Source organism: Corythoichthys intestinalis, chromosome 10, assembly GCF_030265065.1.
Source record: "Corythoichthys intestinalis isolate RoL2023-P3 chromosome 10, ASM3026506v1, whole genome shotgun sequence".
Taxonomy (NCBI): domain Eukaryota; kingdom Metazoa; phylum Chordata; class Actinopteri; order Syngnathiformes; family Syngnathidae; genus Corythoichthys; species Corythoichthys intestinalis.
Window position 1 is genome coordinate 11,726,499 of NC_080404.1, and position 23,244 is coordinate 11,749,742.

Sequence of the window (23,244 nt, forward strand, 5' to 3'; positions counted from 1 at the left end):
ACACTAGTATGGGAAATCAGTTGACCATTTGCGGGGCAGTGCTCCCACCTGCTGGTCAGAATAATTCACTGCATCTATTTTTTGTTACAGTAGTTTGGTTCAATCACTTACACATTGCTGTGTCTAGCGGTAGCATTGACAGTCGTGAATGCTTTCTGTTACGTTTCCGCCTCGGAAATATATGTATTTTATGTTTACTATAACATATGGATGTGCAATATATGTTTACTTCTGTGGTGAAGGGTCATATGTACAGAACTTCATAAGTTGTGTTATAGAAGCCAGCCAATGCTTTAATAGCTCAAGCTAGTGTGCTATGCTATACATATAATAGTTGTTATATAAGTGTATTTTGCAGTTTGTTGTATATTGAGTATTGAATATGTGTATTTTTCTGTTGTACTTTCACAATATTAAGACGAGTGTCTTCCCATAAAAGCAAGAAAAGACCAAGCCTTGTGGTTTATGGAAGTGTATTCATTCTTAGCTGGCTGTCGAGCAGTGTAGAAGTGAAACGCACTGTTTTGTTCATGTCATTATGACAAATCTGGTGAGATCAAAGGCAAATCTATGCTGAATCCACCACTAGTTTTTTTTTTTTTTTAACCTCCAGGTGTTCAAAAACTCAGGTTATACATTTTAAAAATTATACATCTATTATCAGTTATCGATATCGGTATCGGCTTTGAGGAGCAGGAAGTTATCGATATCGGTATCGGTTTCAAAAAATGGATATCGTGCACCCCTAATATAGAGACATTTCCAAATATAAATCTGAACAAAATAATAACATTGTTGATGTACCAAAAGCATTTACCACTTAGTAAATACAGTCATGTGAAAAAATAAGGACACCCTATGGAAGCCTTTGTGTTTTCTAACATATTTGGTCATATGGATATCAATTTTAACAATCTTGAGAGATTCATGTAATAGAACTAAACAATTAAAACGTTTTTTTTGTTGTTTTTTTTTTTTCATAACTTTCTGTAAAATGTAATTTTAAATAAATGCAATTTCTGTTGAGGAATATATTAGGACAGCCGCACATTCATTGCCACTTAAAATCACACACAGTGGTATCACATCAGGTGCACATGATTTGAACATCATTACACAGTGTTTTGAAGGATGCTTGCCTTATTTAACCCTCACATTTAGTTTGGTGTACCCTGACTGTTAAAGTGAGAGAAAACAGCATGGTGAGATCAAAGGAGCTGTCTGACGCCTTCAGGAAGAAGCTTGTAGACGCTTATAAGTCTGGTAAGGGATTTCAAAAGATCTCAAAAGAATATAAAATCAGCCATTCCACTGTCCGGAAAATAGTCTATGACTGAAGAAATTTTAAAACAACTGCTAATATGCCCGGGTCTGGCTGTCCAAGCAAGTTCGCCCCAAGAGCAGACCGCAAGATTCTAAAAGTCTCCAAAAACCCTAAAATGTCATCACGGGACCTACAGCAGGCTCTTATTACTGTTGATGTGAAAGTGCACGCCTCTACAATCAGAAAGAGACTTCACAAGAGAGACCTTCATGGGTGGTTTGCAAGGAGGAAACCTTTGCGTTTCAAGAAGAACATGAAGGCCAGACTGAAGTTTGCCAGAGTGTATGTACACAAAGGCCAGGATTTCTGGAATAATGTTCTTTGGACAGATGAATCTAAAATTGAATTATCTGGACACCAGAACAGAGGACATGTATGGCGTAAACCCAATTCAGCATTCCAGGAAAAGAACATCATACCAACTGTGAAGCATGGAGGGGAAAGTGTCATGGTTTGGGGATGCTTTGCTGCAGCAGGACCTAGTCAACTCACCATCATATACTCCACCATGAATTCTATCGTGTATCAAAAGGTGCTTGAGGAAAATGTGGGATCATCTGTGAAAAAATTAAAGCTGAAGCAAAACTGGACCTGCAAAATGAAAATGACCCAAAACATACGAGTAAATCCACCAAGGACTGGCTGAAAAGGAAGAAATGGAGAATCCTGTAATGGCCCAGTCAAAGCCCAGATCTTAATCCCATTGAGATGCTGTGGAGTGACTTGAAATGGGCTGTACATGCAAGAAAGCCCTCAAACATCTCACAGCTGAAAGCATTCTGCGTTGAGGAGTGGGGCAAACTTTCTTCAGACCGATGTTGAAGACCGGTAGCTGGCTACAAAAAGCATCTCACTGAAGTTATTTCAACCGAAGAGGGTAATAGCTATTTGGTGGTAGGGTGTCCTAATTTTTTCCTCAGTTAGAATATGCATCTTTGTTGATATATTTGTTTTAATGAGTAAAACAATGTTATTTTTTGTTGTTTACCTGCAATTAAATCACTTTGTTTTCCAGAGATAAAGAAAAACAAGACTAGACATTGATATGTGAACATTTCTTAATAAAGAATTGAATGTTTCATGGGGTATCCTAATTTTTTCACATGACTGTATGTTTCCAGTAGTAAGGATTTAGTTATACAACATTATTAACTTATTTTGATATTTACGGTAATATGTTAACTAAACCCAGACATATCTGGGTTAACAGTTGACAGACTGTCCTTTATGATTATGTAACTGTATACTGTAGAGACATGTGCTAATCAAATAACATGTTTCTGTAATCTGAACAAATCTTAGAGAAACTTTTCGCTAATCTTCTTTTGAGGACTGTGAAGTCGAACAAATGAAAAGACTTATTAAGCAAGAGCATGGCAGTCGATCGCCAGCAAAATAATTAAGCCTCTTCCCTGACACTTGTGTAATTAAGTTTGGCGCGTCTAACCTGACACCTACTGAAAAGCGGCAGGCAAAGTCTGCAAGCTTTTGACAAGGAGCTTAAAACTATTTCCCTAAATGTCGTGTAATTGTTTCAGTAATACAGCACTACTCTGACAAATGGTCCCACCAAAACCACACTTCAGGCCCTTTAAAAGGTGTACTTTAATCTCATAAACGTCTGTACATGATTTTTTACTGAACAGTGTGCCTCCATGCTTTTGCATGAGATTGCGGCATGTGTCAATTACAATACAGTATTTGATTGTAATATTATTACGGTATTCTTTTTTTACTTTAAAATCTTGCAGTCCTATGTAGAGCAGGGCGGTAAACCGAAAATTTACCGTTACCGAAATTCTTCACGATGACCGACATAATTTTGACCATGTCGGTAAATTCGTTAATTTAATAAAAGACGAAAATATAGTCTTTTCATCCCGCTTTGACTCTGTGTTGTTCGGCTATGTTCATTCCCCTTTAAGAAAGCAGACAGTGTGCTTACGTTTGGAGTCACATGGTTTTCAGGAAGCCAATCAAACAGAAGCCCGGTAGGCTAACGCTAGCAGCTAACGCTAGCGGCTAACGCTAGTGGCTAACGCTACAAGTAAACAGGATGAAGTCGGGCTTAAGTTAGCTTCGCCAAACTTCCACCCGACATTAAGTAAACTCTTGATGGGTTCCAGATAGGGATGGAAAAACCGAGGCTTTCTGAAACCATGAACCACTTTTAAGACAATTCCCCTAAATTGAATCACTGTTTGACACACTGCAAGAGCCCCATCTACTGGATAAACAGTGCACGTTTCTTTTTAAAAGTAAAGTTGACAAATTGCCTCAGCATTACATATCTTCAATAGAAATTAAGTGGAGGTCGTCTATTTCGACCAGGAGATCGTGTCGTTATTAAGTGTGATTTACACAATTAAAGTTGACCTCTTTAAGCCTGTGTCATTGCTTTTGTCTGTGAAGATGTGTTCAAAGCAGTATTTGTAATACACGACAGTGCTAGTCTTGTAAGTGGCTCGTCCTAGATGACGGGGAGTAACTATGTATTGTTTATTTTTTGTAAAAATTACAGTACAGTAAGCACAGTGCTTGGGAACAGGAATATTATTTATTGCATACTGTAAGGATTTCCAAAATCATAAGATGTAAATAATTGAGCCGAATAAAAGAAAGGAAAGGTTTGTGAAACATTTTATTTTTTAATTAAGTATAATTTCTGGGGGGGCGGGTGGATGTGTCGTATTTGTATCTATTCTAAATATCTAAACATATGCCACTATCTAGTGCAGTGCTTCTCAATTGTTTTCTGTCACGCCCCCCCAAGGAAGATGTAAATGTTTCGCGCCCCCCCCAAATTCTGCCGCCACTGTAAATAGTATCATTTGTCTACAATATTACTATTATAAGTACGTCTCTGCCTCACATTGTATCCTTTTTTTCCTATTAGAGAAAATAACAGAGATAAACTTATAAAGTATAACTTTATTAACATTGTTTTGTTTGTAACAGAAAAGACTTAACGCCCATCAATTTGCCTGAATTAAAAAAAAAAAAATTCACATCCAAACTAAAAAATACACTCAAGGTACATTTTTGACCATTTGATACAGAAAAATAAAATGTAATAAAATCAGTAAAAAATAACAAATTAAAATTGATTAGAAACATTCACTCAAGAGGACAATGTGCCAAAAAATTTGACCGAAAAAACAAATCTGAATAAAAGAAGAAAAAAAAAGTGTCCTTGGACAGGACAGTTTTTATTTTTGCTGCTCACAGTATTTACCTCCTTTGCAATGGTGTGGAGTTAATTTGCAATGAGCATGCTAACAATGCTCACTGGCTTACTGATATAACACTGACAAAGCAGGCAATATTCGGCACGTTTTCACTGAAAAAATCAAGCGGCTTAACAATGAGATTGGGGTCTAATGTCTTTAAGTGGCGTCTTAATTGATTTGGCATCTGGCTGTCTGCTATAATTATTTTTAGACACAGTAAACAGTGGTCTTTCATCATCACCCACTGTATTAAAAGTCAAAGCTAAAAGGCAAACGGCACGAAAAAAGCGCATTCACGGCGGCCGAGGTAGAACCGTAGGTGAGGGCGGTCGTCGTGACGATCCCAAGCCGAAAATGGCACTTCTCGGGCGGCGACGTGAGAACCGGACAAGACAGTGGGTCGCTGCGTGAGTGAGTCCGGTCGGAAAACGGCTTTCGAAAATGGCGGTGGCACACTGCTCTTCATATCTGTTGTCTGTGTGTGCTGAGTGCTCTCCTTAGTTCAAAAATACTGCGCGCACTCTGAAAATGAGAGCGCCACTGCCACCTACAGTACTGAGTGGATGTGCAAGTACACTTTATTCCAGTACGGCAAAAAAAAAAAAAAAAAAAAAAAACATGTTCCCCGAGGTCACATGCGCCCCCCTTGGCATCGCTCTGTGCCCCCCCAGGGGGGCGCGCCCCACTATTTGAGAAGTACTGATCTAGTGTATAACAATGCGGAATGAATTTAATGAAATTCAAGTGATGATATTTTTCAAGTCATACAAGCTGTTATAAATGTTCACACAAGAATTCTTATTGTTTACAAGATTTTTTTTAATACTTAATGTTTAGACTGCATGTGCAATTGTTAAATTGAAAGCTGGTAAATAAATTTAATGAGAAACTTAATTTGTATTCCATGCATTGATTCAAATTTTCAAATTATATAACAGTTTGCTTGGGCGAATTTATCGTCACTTATCGTTATCGAGGTAAATCTGCTCAATTTATCGTGATACGTACTTAAGGCCATATCGCCCAGCCCTAGTCCTATGTTAAAAATAAACACGACTGGGACAAGAAACTCAATCTGTCCTCTAAAGCAACCTTTTTGCTAAAATAAGATTGAGAAAATATTAAAATGCCTGTGAGGAAATAAAAAAACAAGACATTGCTCTGATTCATTAACTGACTTTAACAATAGAGGTCAATGTCACAGCATCTTATTAGATCAACAGGTCTTCGACATCTCAATTTGAGGTCAGCATTTGCATATGTAGGCCGCAAATTATCAGTTAAGAGCAGACAGGTGAGCCAGTCGACCTGACGGTATGTGCTAAAAATGATTTTGTAATGAAGTCACTGCATATTTCATATTCTAGGTTGGTTGGGGAAAAAAAAGCAGTGTTGGAATAATAATAAGTATTATTATTGTTTCAAAGCAATTCTGCTCTCTTGTCAACAAAGACTGCCCAGTTTTCCCTTTACAGTATAGTTAGTGAAAATAAATTGCTATCTATTTGCAGGTCATCATAGTGTATAAAGGCTTTGCTAAGTAACTACAGTGAGGAGCAGAAGTATTTGCACCCCTTGTGATTCTACAAGTTTACCCACTTAGAAAATAGACGTCTGAAATTTCAATTATAGATGCATTTCCAATCACAGTCTTTAATCTAAAAAGAAAATCCAGAAATTACATTGTATGATTTTTTTAAATAATGTATTTGTAAAACATACCCCATGAGTAACCATTAAGCCACCACCTGTTTGAGCTCAATATTGTCACATGTGCACTCCACAGTCAGTCATAATACAACTCCTAAAATGGACAAGACCAGAGAGCTTTCGAAAGAACCCAGAAAATAAATTCTTGAGCTCCACAATGCTGGAAAAGGCTATGGTACAATTGGGAAGCAGGCTGGTGAGACAATTGCAGCAATTGTTAAAAATGCTAAAGGCTAAACATGACTTATAATCTACCTCAGACTGGGGCTCCATGTAAAATCTCTCCTCGTGGGACATCACTCATGATGAGAAAAGTGAGGGCTCAGCCTAGAACTACACGGCAGGAGCTGGTAAATGACCTGAAGAGAGCTGGGTGCGCAGTTTCAAAGGCTACTGTCAGTAGAATACTACTGTGCTATTGTTAAAATAATTCATTGCTCAGAAGGTTTCACTGTTGAAGCCAGTACATGTAAAGGCCCGTCTGAAGTTTGTCAGGGACCATCTGAATGATGCAGAGGGGTCATGAGAGAAAGTCATGTGGTCAGATGAGACTGAAGTAGAACTTTTTGGTGCAAACGTTACTCGTCGTGTGGAGGAAAAAGAAGGATGATAACAATCCCAAGAACACCATTCCCACTGTGAAGTATGGGGGTGGAAACCTCATGCTGTGGGGCTGCTTTTCGGCAAAGGGAAAAGGACGACTGTACTGTACTGGTCCTTCTCAAAAGGTTAGCATATTGTGATAAAGGTCATTATTTTCTGTAATGTACTGATAAACATTAGACTTTCATATATTTTAGGTACATTACACACAACTAAGTAGTTCAAGCCTTTTATTGTTTTAATATTGATGATTTTGCCAAAAAAAAAGTCAAGAAAAACCAAACAGCCCTATCTCAAAAAATTAGCATATTATGAAAAGGTACTCTAAAGAAGCTACTAACCTCATCATCTGAATCAACGAATTAACTCAAAACCCATGCGAAAGATTCCTGAGGCTTTTAAAAACTCCCAACCTGGTTCATTACTCAAAACCGCAATCATGGGCAAGACTGCCAACCTGACTGCTGTCCAGAAGGCCATCATTGACACCCTCAAGCAAGAGACTAAGACACAGAAAGACATTTCTGAGCGAATAGGCTGTTCCCAGAGTGCTGTATCCAGGCACCTCAGTGGGAAGTCTGTGGACAAGTGTGGCAAGGAAACGCTGCACAACCAGAAGAGGTGACCGGACTCTGAGAATGATTGTGGAGAAGGGCCAATTCCAGACCTTGGGGGACCAGCAGAAACAGTGGACTGAGTCTGGAGTAGAAACATCCAGAGGCAACGTGCACAGGCGTGTGCTGGAAATGGCCTACAGGTGCTGCATTCCCCAGGTCAAGCCACTTTTGAACCTGAAACAGCGGCAGAAGCGCTTGACCTGGGCTACAGAGAAGCAGTAAACAGTCAGTAATGGTCTGGGGTGCCATGTCAGCTGTAATTGTTGGTCTACTACTGTGTTTTATCAAGGGCAGGGTCAATGCAGCTAGCTATCAGGAGATTTTGGAGCACTTCATGCTTCCATCTGCTGAAAAGCTTTATGGAGATGAAGATTTCATTTTTCAGCATGACCTGGCACCTGCTCACAGTTCCAAAACCACTGGTAAATGGTTTACTGACCATGGCATTACTGTGCTCAATTGGCCTGCCAACTCTCCTGACCTGAACCCCATAGTGAATCTGGGGGATATTGTGAAGAGGATGTTGAGAGACACCAGACTCAACACTGTGGATAAGCTTAAGGCCGCTATCGAAGCATCCTGGGCCTCCATAACACCTCAGCAGTGCCACAGGCTGATTGCCTTGATGCCACGCCGCATTGAAGCAGTCATTTCTGCAAGGCCCGAAACCTGACAGATCTAGAGAAGAATAGTTTAGAGGAATGGGCCAAAACCCCTGTTTCCATATGTGAAAACCTTGTGAAAAGCTACAGAACGCGTATGATGTCTGTAATTGCAAAAAAAAAAAAAAAGGCTTCTGCACTACATACTAGCACTGATTTTCTCAGGGGTACAAGTACTTATGAACCCCCACAGCATTTCTTGTCGTGCAAAATTAGCCTTATGAAAGACGAAGTGACCATTTCCATTTGAGACTTCATATGCAGTATCCATAAAACAGAACCGATTTGGAGAAGAAGAAAAAATGGATTTTACAGCATGTGAGTTGAAAAGTCACCGGGAAGAGAGGGGCAGTGCATACTTGAAGCACACATCTTAGAAACGTACTTGCTCATTAGACACTCCATTGAAATCTGTGAGAACACTGGGTAAAACCCCAGTTGAGATGGATTAGTGATGCTAAAGGAAGATTGGTTCTACAACTTATTAGGTTGTGTATTATTCATTAGAAGCTCCACATTCAATTGTTGTGTAATTTGTCAAATGGGACTCTGGGCTCAACTGAAATTGGATAGATTGAGGTTGGCTGTCACTTTTACTTTCACTGCTGGAGTTGATGCCCAAGAATTTTCCCGTATTTTGGTTCCCCCTTAGCACTATTACACGTTACTCCCAAAATGTGATCTGTGTCTCAACCTCCACAGACAATTCATCATGATAAGTATAAGAAATGGACAGGATTAACCAAGTCTTCAGAATAGTTTTTTTTCTGATGAAAAGTGTCAAACTGGCAATCATAAAATAAAGACGTATGGACAGGGAAAATGATGAATAAATACAACTTACAGTTGATAAGAAATTGATAACTTGGTGGCAATTTTCCATACATGTCAACCTCAGTCTGAAACGGGCAGATTGGTTTTCGGACTAACGTATGATGATGCGTGGAGCTATAATATAATGTATAAGTGTGAAAATATCTCCACCAGTACTATTTGTGATTACAGCGGTGCAATGACTTTGCTCTTCCAAATGAAATTATACTGTACAGGCATCAAGGGAAACACAGCTTAAATTTTTTAGGAATGTTACTGAGAAATTAACAATGTAAAATGTACTGATAGAACTCCAATAAAATGTCGGAAAAAATTGCATTATCAACTTACTGTGTAAGTGATAACTGCCAGCATCCCAATCAGGGTCAATGAGCTGATGGAGAAAGCCAGAGCAGGTAGGCCATCTGCAAATAAAACGACTGTTAAGGAATTCGACAATGGCAAGGCAAGGCAAATTTATTTGTATGGTACAATTCAACATAAGGCAATTCAAAGTCACATGACGATCCACAAGGAGAGATAAAATGATTCGTAAAAATCACATTAAATCAAAAAGAAAGTTAAAAACAAAGACAATTGAAACAGGAAATAAAATTATACATTAAAATACATTAAATCATCAAGAGAATTAAAAAATATTAGAAATCGGAAATAAAAATGAATACAGACAGTTATGAATATGCTGTGGTAAACAATATCATTTTTAGCCCTGATTCAAAGGAGCTAATAGTTTGAGCATACTTCAGACCTTCAGGTAACTTGTTCCAGATATGAGGAGCATAGTAGCTAAATGCTGTCTCACCCTGTTTGCTGCTCATGCTTGGAACATACAGCAGGCCAATTCCAGATGACCTTAGGGTCAAACAAATCAAACATGTATTTTTGTCCAAGGCCAGTGTTTTGTAGACAGGCAGTAGTATTTTTTAGTCTATCCTTTGACTCACTGGAAGCCAATGTAGCAATTTCATAACCGATGTAATATGTTCCAGATTCTTTGTATCTGTAAGGACTCTGGCAGTAACATTCCAAACTAGCTGAAGCTTCCTGACCGATTTTTTTTTAGTAAGACCTGTAAACATACCGTTAAATATAGTCCACTCTACTGAAAATGAATGTATGCATAAGTTCTGTTTAGACAGAAGCCCCTTAATTCTGGCGATATTTTTAGGTGGTCATAGGCAGATTTAGGGAGAGACTTCCCCACATTTAGCTGGAGAAAATGCATTCATTGATTTGATTAATGGATTTACTCATGGAGACTAAGATACTATAATCATGTGGGGACATAGAAATGTAGAGTTGTGTTTCATCTGCATAGGTGTGATAGGAAATGTGATACTGTTTCAACGATCTGAGCTAGAGGAAGCATATAGATGTTAAATAAAAGTGGTCCGAGAATGGACCCTTGAGGAACCCCACATGTGAATTTGGTTCATTCTGACTCATGGTTTCCGATTGACACAAAGACATCAATTGTCATGTAAATAAGATGTGAACCACTGAAGAACAATAAACCCTTCCTAACATAACTTGACCAAATTAAAACCTGCAAAAATATATTCCAGTAATCACAGTTCAGAAATTGATTCTTCAGCCATTGAAGAAACTTGTTTACTTTTAGAATTTGTCGCTTAACAGTTTAAAAATGTTAATTGATGGTTTGCGCTTGTTTACCACCATAAAGTATGTTTGGCATTATCTCAGAATGTTTGAGTTGCGGCTGTTAAAATGAATTGCGAGTTTTATTGTGAAGCTTTTATGAAAATAAAATCTATTCTGACTAGTAGTTCTCATAGCTAAAACTTGGGTGGGAATACAAAGTAAACAGGATGATGTCTTGCTGAGTTGCACAAATGCAAAAAGGGAAAACAAAAAGCCCCAGGCCACATTTGCTTCAAGTGTCTGTACATAGCAGTTGCACTGCAGTGATAAGCCACATCTTATGTTTAAAGCATAAAGAGCACAACATTGTTAAATCTCTCAAAAATACTCCCACACTTATGAGACAAAGAGATGAAAGTGGAGAATGGTAACTACATTTTCCAGACTACAAAAGAAAACAGTTTAAAAGCAAGCCTTTGCTATTGGCATCATTCATCAGTGTTTGTTATTGATGTTTCATTGTAACATTTTGAAAGGAACTGATAAGAACAGGTGATATTTTTTTTCTTTCTAAATGTTGATTTACTGTTCCTGCATTATTTTGAATGATGTGCTGCTATGAAATCTTTCGTGAAGAAAAGCAACAGGCAACAGCCTGTGTTTTCTTCCCTTCTTATTATAACAGCTTGATCTGGGAATATAAGTAAATTGAGTTGAGAAGTATGATCTTTGATTGAAGCATAAAGGGGACCACCCATCAGGCAAGGGCAACAGTAGGTGTCACAGCAGCTGTCAAAACTGGAGTCAGAAGAGGGGGATTGATGAACAGACTGATAGCCTCCCTCCCCTGTCAAGATCCCACCTGTCATAGGCTTCTGTGTAAAATGCTACACAGTCGTCGCTGTGCAGATAGCCCTTATACTCTCAGCAGCAACTTCACAACACACAGTGCCTATTGACAGTCGACTCTCTGATTTGCTTTTTTCTATGTTGAAGGATGAGGTTACTTAATTTTCAGTGTGTGGATAATGTGTGCAATTTATAACATTTTTTTTGGAGTGCAATGCAAAGGACAAGGAGAAAAAATAGTTGATTATAATACTGCTATAACTTTACCAATAAACAGTATGTCAAAGTTTATATTGTGACTAAAACTGCTGTAACTTTGCCCCTCATGTAAGTGTCAATCACCTAAAATATTCACACATTCATGGTTTCCTGAACATTTATCCATTAGGTTAATAATATATATGTGTGTATATATATTATATTATATATATATATATATATATATATATACAAATACTGTGTATATCCATCCATCCATCCATTATCTTCCGCTTAGTCCGGGGTCGGGTCGCGGGGGCAGCAGCTTTAGCAGGGAAGCCCAGACTTCTCTCTCCCCAGCCACTTCAGCCAGCTCCCCCGGCGGGATTCCAAGGCGTTCCCAGGCCGGGGCCTCCCGCCGGTGGGACATGCCCGGAACACCTCTCCAGGGAGGCGTCCAGGAGGCATTCGAACCAGATGCCCGAGCCACCTCAACTGGCTCCTCTCAACGCGGAGGAGTAGCGGCTCGACACCAAGCCCCTCCCGGATGACAGAGCTTCTCACCCTATCTCTAAGGGAGAGCCCGGACACCCTGCGGAGGAAACTCATTTCGGCCGCTTGTATCCGTGATCTTGTTCTTTCGGTCAAGACCCACAGCTCGTGACCATAGGTGAGGGTAGGAACGTAATCGACCAGTAAATCGAGAGCTTCGCCTTTTGGCTCAGCTCTTTCTTCACCACAACAGACCGGTGCAGAGTCCGCATCACTGCAGACGCTGCACCGATCCGCCTGTCAATCTCCCGCTCCCTCCTACCCTCACTCGTGAACAAGACCCCAAGATACTTGAACTCCTCCACTTGGGGCAGGATCTCCTCCCCGACCCGGAGAGGGCATGCCACCCTTTTCCGGCTGAGGACCATGGTCTCGGATTTGGAGGTGCTGATCTTCATCCCAACCGCTTCACACTCGGCTGCGAACCGCCCCAATGAGAGTTGGAGGTCACGGCTTGACGAAGCCAACAGCACCACATCATCTGCAAAAAGCAGAGATGAAATGCTGAGGCCACCAAACCGGACACCCTCAACGCTTCGGCTGCGCCTAGAAATTCTGTCCATAAAAATTATGAACAGAATCGGTGACAAAGGGCAGCCTTGGCGGAGTCCAATCCACACTGGGAACGAATTCGACTTACTGCCGGCAATGCGAACCAGACTCTGACACCGGTCGTACAGGGACCGAACAGCCCTTACCAAGGGGCTTGGTACCCCATACTCCCGGAGCACCCTCCACAGGACTCCCCTAGGCACACTGTCGAACGCCTTCTCCAAATCCACAAAACACATGTAGACTGGTTGGGCGAACTCCCATGCACCCTCAAGGACCCTGCCGAGGGTGTAGAGCTGGTCCACTGTTCCACGGCCGGGACGAAAACCACACTGCTCCTCCTGAATCCGAGATTCGACTTCCCGACGGACCCTCCTCTCCAGCACCCCTGAATAGACTTTACCGGGGAGGCTGAGGAGTGTGATCCCTCTATAATTGGAACACACCCTCCGGTCCCCCTTTTTGAAAAGAGGGACCACCACCCCGGTCTGCCAATCCAGAGGCACTGTCCCCGATGTCCACGCGATGTTGTAGAGGCGTGTCAGCCATGACAGCCCTACAACATCCAGAGCCTTTAGGAACTCCGGGCGGATCTCATCTACCCCCGGGGCCTTGCCACCGAGGAGCTTACCAACCGCCTCGGTGACTTCAACCCCAGAGATCGAAGGGCCCACCTCAGAGTCCCCAGACCCTGCTTCCTCAAAGGAAGGCGTGTCGGTGGAATTGAGGAGGGCTTCGAAGTATTCTCCCCACCGACTCACGACGTCCCGAGTCGAGGTCAGCAGTACACCATCTTCCCTATACACAGTGTTAATGGTGCACTGCTTTCCTCTCCTCAGACGCCGGATGGTGGACCAGAATTTCCTCGAAGCCGTCCGGAAGTCGTTTTCCATGGCCTCGCCGAACTCCTCCCATGTCCGAGTTTTTGCCTCGGCGACCGCCGAAGCCGCAGTCCGCTTGGCCAGCCGGTACCTGTCAGCTGCCTCCGGAGTCCCACAGGCCAAAAAGGCCTGATAGGCCTCCTTCTTCAGCTTGACGGCATCCCTTACCGCTGGTGTCCACCAGCGGGTTCGGGGATTGCCGCCACGACAGGCACCAACCACCTTACGGCCACAGCTCCGATCGGCCGCCTCACCAATGGAGGTGCGGAACATGGCCCACTCGGACTCAATGTCCCCCACCTCCCCCGGGACAAGGGAGAAGTTCTGCCGGAGGTGGGTGTTGAAACTCTTTCTGACAGGGGATTCCGCCAGACGTTCCCAGACCCTCACAATACGTTTGGGCCTGCCAGGTCTGGCCAGCATCTTCCCCCGCCATCGGAGCCAACACACCACCAGGTGGTGATCAGTTGACAGCTCCGCCCCTCTCTTCACCCGAGTGTCCAAAACATGCGGCCTCAAGTCCGATGACATGATTACGAAGTCAATCATCGAACTGCGGCCTAGGGAGTCCTGGTGCCAAGTGCACATATGGACACCCCTATGTTTGAACATGGTGTTCGTTATAGACAAACCGTGACGAGCACAGAAGTCCAATAACAGAACACCACTCGGGTTCTGATCGGGGGGGCCGTTCCTCCCAATCACGCCCCTCCAGGTCTCACTGTCGTTGCCCACGTGAGCGTTGAAGTCCCCCAGGAGAACGAGGGAGTCCCCAGAGGGGGCACTCTCTAGCACACCCTCCAAGGACTCCAAAAAGGGTGGGTATTCTGAACTGCTATTCGGTGCATAAGTGCAAACAACAGTTAGAACCCGTCCCCCCCACCCGAAGGCGGAGGGAGGCTACCCTCTCGTCTACCGGGCTAAACCCCAACGTACAGGCGCCAAGCCGGGGGGCAATAAGCATGCCCACACCTGCCCGGCGCCTCTCACCATGGGCAACTCCAGAGTGGAAGAGAGTCCAACCCCTCTCGAGAGGATTGGTACCAGAACCCAAGCTGTGTGTGGAGGAGAGTCCGACTATATCTAGCGGGAACTTCTCTGCCTCACACACCAGCTCAGGCTCTTTCCCTGCCAGAGAGGTGACATTCCATGTCCCAAGAGTTAGGTTCTGCAGCTGGGGGTCGGACCGCCAAGGCCCCCCGCCTTTGGCTGCCGCCCAACTCCCTACGCACCCGACCCCTTTGGCCCCTCCCACAGGTGGTGGGCCCATGGGAAGGGGAACCCACGTTGCCTTTTCCATGGGGACAGGCCCGGCCACCAGACGCTTTCCTTCGAGCCCCACCTCCAGGCCTGGCTCCAGAGGGGGGCCCCGGTAAAAATACTGTGTATACTATATATAAATCCACTTGCAGGGATTGGCCTTCTCATCCTGTAACCATAATGTGAACATTTATTAACATTAGTGCCTAAGGCAACTAGAATGCAGTATGTCTGATGTATTAATCACCCGAAGTTCATTTAAGAAAATATATATGATGCAAAGGCAAGGTGGAAAAGTGGTTAACACATCCACCACACAGTTCTGAGATTTTTGGCCTCCCTGTGTGAAGTTTGCATGTTCTCCCCGTGCGTGGATGGATTTTCTCCCACACTCCAAAGTGTCCATAGGTGTGCGTGAATGGTTGTGTCTCAATGTGACCTGCAACTGGCTGGCAACCAGTTCAGGGTGTACCCTGCCTCCTGCCCGTTGTTAGCTGGGATAGGCTTAAGCACCCCCGCAACCCTTGTAAGGATAAGCGGTTCAGTAGATGAATAAATATATAATATTAATAAATATATATTCTAAATATTTAATAGTACATTATATTTTTAGAGCATATTTCATGAAACTTTACATGAAGGGTGAAAATACACTGATAATAATAAAATAAAGGAAACATAAAATTAGAAGCTAAAATCATGTATAAGAAAAAAAAAATCATAACAGAACAAGACGGAGAAACATTAGCAAGAAAAATAAAAGTATCGATACATTTGGCGCCTAAGGAAGGGCAAGGAGCATCATATCAGACTACACAACCCAGCTTCCACTTCTTCTGCTTCCACCTGTTACCCTATGGTAGGCGCTACAGGGACATACCAGCCAAAACAAACAGACTTGAGACAGTTTCTTTCTCTGAACTGTCATCATACTCAACTCAAGTTTGCACTAAAATGCTGCACTGACATGTTGTACACCACTGACAGTATCACTGGCATTGCACTGCTAATGCCACAACAATGTCAAATGCATCTCACTAAGTAATATGCTCTCGGACTCGGTCTCCAGGGCTCCAGACTGTGACCAAACGGTCACATTTTTTGACTAAATTTTGAGTCAGTAGGAGTATTTTTTCATCTACTCACACAAGCGTGACCTGTAACATTGCGGGGTTGTCTTGTGGTTGTTGACAAACTTCTTCACCAAGGTCGTAGGTTTGTATAGAGATGGTAGGGACATAACACAACAAACTTTTCAGGATGCTTCCATTGTCCCCATCAACTTTTAAGCAACCTTATTTGTTTTACATAATGAGTTCAGTTATATATGTCATTTAGATTGTCTTCCCATATGTTGTAAGTAAAGAAGTAACCCTACCATTATTAAGTGATTTATTTTCATTATGGCCAGACTTACATTAACCCCCTTTCACTTGCTGAATGTGTCGGTCCATTTTTTCCCGCACGTTTGATTGGCTGGTGCCTTGACCCCCCCCCCCCCCCCCCCCCCCATCTCACACGCAGCTAGCCCCGGCACAGAAATACAACATGTTGACAATATGCCGCCTCTTCCGCCCCCTTCAAAGAGGTGGGATATTAGAAGTTTTGTTCAGGCTAGCTGCAGCCACTGTAAGTAATGTAAAAAGACGTCAATGTTGTGGTGGTGGGAAACACATCACTCGTTTTGCTGCTGAAAGTCCGACCTGCATCAGAGTTAGCATTACATTAACTGTGTGAACTTGCTAACCTGCAAAACTTGAGTAGGAAGCTGCTTAGAGAGGTGTCCTCATGTTAACGTTAATTAAAGTGTAAGAAATGTATTGAACTCTGCCGGAAACGTGAGCAAGAAGCTGCTTCGAGAGAGAGAGGTCCCAGGACGCACTCTGTGTTCCCCAGGAAAGTGTTGACAGTTATAATAAAAAAACATGCTGATGCTTTTCTTCTTGTAAAGTGCCTGTAAATATACTATTACATTAAATTATGTTCAAACATTGCAATTTAAATTTGCTAATAAAATCTAAACATTTATTCTGTTTTAAAAATGTTTCTTGAGTAGTTTTTGAAAACAAAGGATGAAAATGAACGGTTTATCACTTGAACTAGTACACATGAAAGTTATTATAAGTCCATACAGATTTAATTTGCATTGATCACTTAGCCTATCAATTAATTAGGTTCATATTCGTGAGAAATGGTAGCCCTGTCCCCTGTTCAACCAATCTGTTTGGTCTTATTAATGCCCCGTCCCCAGCAAAAAGTGTACATGCAGGTTATGCTGTTATATCGTCCCTACCAATGTTGAGACCAAACCTATGCCCTTGTTCTTCACGGCTAAATTCACTAGTTTGTGGTAATGTACCGAGCTGGTTTACCAATGGAAAACACAACAGAAGAAAAAGAAGGTGGAGCCGGGCGATCTGTGACGTGGGTTATAATTGGGATAGCGGGAAAACTTGACAGCACTTGCGAACAATGACAAAAAGGAAAATAAGTGACTATTTTCTTTTGAAGAAACCCGCCGGCACTGTTTCAAAGGAGGCCGACGGGAGGAATAAGTCCAACTAAGGGGCTCGACACACGGGAGGCAATGAGCGAAATGCGAAAGTCATCAACTTTGAGCTGAAAGCCAACACACAGGCGCGTGATGTGACTGCTGGCGTCCGCACTCATCTCTGGTTCTCAACTGTGTCCAGACTTCTCATCTCTGGTTCTCAATTGCCTCCGAATCCCACTGCCCGCCCACTCGCCATGGCGGATTCGGGCCGGCGGCGGTGGTGATCGTCCGCTGACCTGCTTTAAATGGAGGCTGGCGTCTCGCGTCGCCCCCGTGTGGAATGCTCGAGAAACCCTATTGGTTGATGTCAAAACTAATACAGAATAAATTTAAAAACTTTGCATGTCGATTTACAGTGTGCACCCCTAAATCTTCTGCTTACGCCCCTAAAATTTTAAGTCAGGGGCTACTATGCTCCTAGTGAAAAATGTTAGACTGGAGCCTTGGTCTCAATGAGCGTACTGCATATGCAATATTTACATCAATATCGATGCACGCCAACATTTGCACTATACCAAGTCAGCCATCCGCCCATAGTCAGAGTACTGTAAATAAGTAATAAATAAGTAATGCAAATGTAAAGTGTACCTCACCACTTGCTGCTAGTCACTTATTCACTTTACTCCTAATCTGTGTACCCTGTAATGTGTGTTTTTATATAAGCCTTATTGTACTTATTTATGTGATGCACGTTGCGGAAAAGCTTTAAATGTCGTTGTACTTTGTATAATGACAATAAAGGCTTTCTATTCAATTCTTCTCTATTAAAAGCAGACTGATTTGAAAATGAATTTCCCTATGGGACAATAACGGCTATCTATTTACCTTTTGAGGAGTAATTTGAATGATACAAAGACAGAGCAGTTACAAATATGAATGGGGAAGTTAAAGGTCGCTGTAACATGTGAATGTAATTAATAAATTGTCATAAGTGTAATATTAAGGTTATTGAAATTACGTGGCTCCTGCCCATATAGTAAGCTGGGATAGGCTCCAGCACCTCACGGGCCTCAGGGAGGGTGAACAGTATAGATAATGGATGGATGGAGATCCAGTGGCCTGAGTGACAATCCATATTAAAGAAGTCAGAGGTGCCAAATATTGCTGTCCTTAACACAATTAACTTCCCATCTGGAGGGAGCAGAGACAAAGGGGAATTATAACAGAGATAATCTGCAAATTTCCACCAAGACAACACCCCCCACCCCCCCCACCCCCCGCCTGGGGAGGAAGGTTAGGAAGCAAGCATGGGGGTTCTCTATTGTGAAAAAGAGGCAGATGGTTCATCTTCCTCCTTGATCTGCATATGGCAAAGATCCACAGGCCTCCTACACTCAAAAAAATGAATCAGGCAGGTTGTAAAGTTTACTAAAAGACAGTGTGCATTTTCAGCAAGAAACCATCATGTTTCCAAGGTGAGCATGATTGAATCATGCAGTCTCTACATAAACATGAACAGTGAATGAGGAGCTTGATTAGATACTGTTGATGCAACATAATGTTAATGTGTCTTTCCAACTAATTACAATACTCTCGTGATTTCTCACGAGATTTAAAAGTAGGATTGCAACTCCCTGAAAAAGTAAGGGACACCTCATTGGTACCGTCACCATTGAATTATTATTTTGTATGTGAAAAGAGATTTTTTATTAGATGGGACTTTGAAAGGCAAAGGCCCATCTAGTAAAATTCCTCAACTTTATTTTTCTTTCTTTCTTTCATAATCTTATTGTCCACATTTTTTCGGCGCAGTGGAGACTCCAAACCGTTTGCCCGACCGGCACCGTTTGAATATCAAAATGACCGGAATTCCATTCATTTTTTATGGCAAACATTTTCCCTTCATTTTCAATGACAGGAAAACATAGGCGGTTGTGATTTTTGACCACTTACTATTATAGCCCATTGACATTGAAATGGCGCCTAAGTAAGTCAATGCACTGACTGCTAGGGATGGGAATTGATACGATTTTTACGATTCCGATTCCATTATCGATATTGCTTAACGATTCGATTCTTTATCGATTCTCTTATCGATTCTAATTTCGGGAAAAAGAAGAACAAACATTTTGATTGGCATCAAGTTTGTTCAATCAGAAGTCACAACCTTACAAACTCACAACGAGGTCAAAAGAGGCCCAAAGCCTCAATGTTAACTGTGGCAATAAGTGGCAAATGCACAAGAATGTGTAACATTTTACTGAAACATTTTTCTAATAGAAATAAAAAATATTGGTATATTTTGGCATATAGGTCGTTGTTCTGCCTTCGGCAATGTCCCCAAACTTTTTCCTGTGAGGGCCAAATAACTTTTCCCTTCTCTGATGAGAGGCCGGGGTCAGTTTGTAACAGAAAAAGTGACGATTGCAGGAGTGCGTAAATGTAAAAAAATTATTGTTTTTCAGAAAGCCACAATCAAATAACCCTCTGTGAATTCTTCACGGAACAAAAGTAAATAAAATAAAAATAATAATATAATAATAATATATAATTATAGCACTATTAATTAAATAGCTAATAACCAAATAACCCTCTCTGAGTTATTCACTGAAAAAGGCCAGGAAATAAATAACACTACTGAGGGAGAAAAAAACAAAAAAAATTCAAAATGCTCTCTGGAATTGTTCAGGGGGCCGGACCAAATATGGAGCCGCGGGCCGTAGTTTGGGGACCCCTGTTTTTATTTACCAGTATATTGAAATGCATGCCTTTTCGTTTTTATGGCGCTTTCACGCTCAAGTGGTGGCGCCCTTGCGCTTCCTCACGCGAAGAAGAGCGCGAAGAAGAAGAAATGCCGCATCCAAGCCAGTGAGCGAGTTAGTGAGAAAGGGAAACACTGCCATGAGCCTACGTTCTTTGTTAATGTTTGTAAAATATCCACAGAGCCAACGCCTGTATGTATCATCTTCTGTGTTGTTGTTGTGTTTCCACTCGCGATCGGACACTTAAATCCAGTTGTGTAGTGGTTTAAACGATGTGCTAATGCTAGCGAACGCATGCTAACTGTTTGTTATGACTGTGTTAGCAGCTAATCATCGCTGATTTACGCTGATGCGAACCTGTTTGTTATTGGGGACGAAATTGATTTGTTTCATTTCTATTTTTAGTTTCAAGTGATGGTTGAATAAAGTCAGCAAATTATACCAACGTCTTCTGCATCGTCATTTGGGAGTTTAGCTAGCTGTATAGCCAGGACTGAGCTTTAGCATCTCGGTGAGGACAGTGCAGTCTATTCCCTCCCGATGCAGTATTTTCCATCTCGCAATGACTGCAAGTCGCTTTGTTGTAATTTTTCCTCGTGAAGTGAAGACACACTTTCGAGCGTTCGAACCTACGTCATTGTTATGTTTACGGTGGCAACGCTTGTGCTAAACTATCGTAACCTTTCATTTTCACCCTTTTTCCTGGTGAAGTGTAGCCAAACTTTGGAGCGAGTGGTTCTTGGCGCCATCCTAGTTTGATGCGTCTGGACAACAAGACACGTCACGACGCAATATGCTTCTTTAGGGATCGTTAAAGGGATCGTTAAGGCTTTTTCATTGTGATGTCGAGACCTCGAAACACTCGGAACCGGTTCTGAATTGGAATCGGATTTCGATTCCCATCCCTACTGACTGCTATGTACGTCCATGCCATTGACTATCATGAATGTCGCTACTATTGATGCCAATGTACTGGATTCAATTGAGGCATATGTAAATTGATGCCATTGACGGCCATTTACGTTAAAATTAGGGCTGTCAAACAATTAAAATTTTTAATCGAGTTAATCACAGCTTACAAATTAATTCATCGTAATTAATCGCAATTCAAACCATCTCTAAAATATGCCATATTTTTCTGTAAATTATTGTTGGAATGGAAAGATAAGACAAGACGGATATATACATTCAACATACTGTACATAGGTACTGTATTTGTTTATTATAACAATAAATCCACAAGATTGCATTAACATTATTAACATTCTTTCTGTGAAAGGGATCCACGGATAGATTCATAAAGGATAAATGTGAGTTTGTATATTGTGACTAAATATTGCCATCTAGTGTATGTGTTGAGCTTTCAGTAAATGATAATGTATTGACAAAACTGTTCTGCCCAAATGCATGATGGGAAGTGGGTAACCATGACTGTGTGTGGCGGCTGCAAATAATATATCTTCTCTGTGTTGTGTACAATGCAGGGTGAATTAAGAAAAATGCAGGGTGAATTAAGAAAAAGATCAACTCCTGTCATTCTTCCCCACGTTGATCGCCTCAATAGTTATAATTGTTTTGGAAGAGATGTCAAAGCTTTATGCAATTAAAAGCACGGTCCAAATGAATGCCTGTATCCACTCCACTCACCTGTCGCTGCCTCTTAGCTCTGTATATACGTAGAACGTCGCCATCGTAGTCTGTTTGCGGCAATGCGTGAGTGAGTCGTTCCGTGCTTCCGTTAAATATTTTAACGTGATTAATTTAAAAAAGTAATTACCGCCCGTTAACGCGATAAATTTGACAGCCCTAGTTGTGCCTTATGTTGGCTCAACATGTGTGCTTTATGTTAAAAGAACACAATTGCTAAATACTGAAGGAAAGCAATTTAATCAAGTGCAAATTATGTATTTCTTTAATGTCGGTTCAACATGTATTTTGGGGTGAACATGAGTGCCTTATGTTGGCTCAACAAGAGTGCTTTATGTTCGCGCAACATGAGTGCCTAATATTGGCTGGACATGTGTGCTTTATGTTAAAAGGACACAAGTGCTAAATGCTGAAGGAAAGCAATATTATCAGGTGAAATTCTTTCCATATTTTTTTTTATGTCAGTTCAACACCCCATTTTTTTTAGTGTAGGTTCACATTTTGCATTTTCCCCTCGATAAAAATATATAGAAGCATGTTAAACAATGGTCCATTCAACAAGTGAAGACATTTGAGGATGGTGCAAACACACTTTGGGAACACATTTTTATCTTTTATTTTCAGTATGCAAAATGTTATTTTGGTCAGTTCCATTTTTAAAAATGAATTTTAAAAAACAAACAGGCAGTCAACTGACGTTAAAGATTGCAGTGCAGTTCTTGCTAAAAGCATTATAAAGTGCCATATACAACCAGTGTTGATTACTGAGGTGTAATATGGTTGCAAACCAGTTGTACACTGCTGGCGAAAAGTATTGGCACACATGCAATTTTGTCAGAATATGCTCAATTTCTCCCAGAAAATGATTGCAATTACAAATGCTTTAGTAGTAATATCTTCATTTATTTTGCTAGCAATGAAAAATCACAAAAGAGAATGGGAAAAAAACTAAATCATTTTCATTTTACGCAAAACTCCAAAAATGGGCCGGGCAAAAGTATTGGTATCCTTTGAAAAATCGTGATGCTTCGCTAATTTGTGTAACTAACAGCTGTTACTTACCTGTGGCACATATCTAAATTAGGGATGTCCCGATCCAGGTTTTTGCACTTCCGATCCGATACCGATATGGTTTTGCACTTACGATCGATACCGATATTGGCCGATACCGCTACTGGCCTATCTGAGCATGTGTTAAAGTTTAACGTTATTTAGCCTCCTTACTTAGTTGTCAGACTCATGTTGAAAAGGGTTTTAGTACTCTTGATAACAACTAGCCAGCTGAATTAGGTGAGTTTGAATAACACACAACGGTTGGTAACAAGAAACTGATAAGCATTTGCTTTTCCCGTCTTCCTTGTCTGTGTGTCCCGGGCTGATGGGGGACGGGTTTGAAACTGTCAATGATTTTGATGATGATGACAATGACAATAAATTCATTCATTCAAACTGACCTGTTTATTCAGT

The 23,244-nt window shown here is 41.5% G+C and overlaps 1 protein-coding gene across 1 annotated transcript in view; it reads right to left on the minus strand.

Moving 5' to 3' along the window:
- Window positions 1-23,244, minus strand: part of lmbrd1 (LMBR1 domain containing 1) — a 123,322-nt gene that overhangs the window by 48,887 nt on the left and 51,191 nt on the right. Inside the window, exon 7 of the mRNA XM_057847558.1 lies at window positions 9,311-9,384. Within this exon, the coding sequence (XP_057703541.1) occupies window positions 9,311-9,384 (74 nt within the window). The remainder of the gene's footprint in view (window positions 1-9,310; window positions 9,385-23,244) is intronic.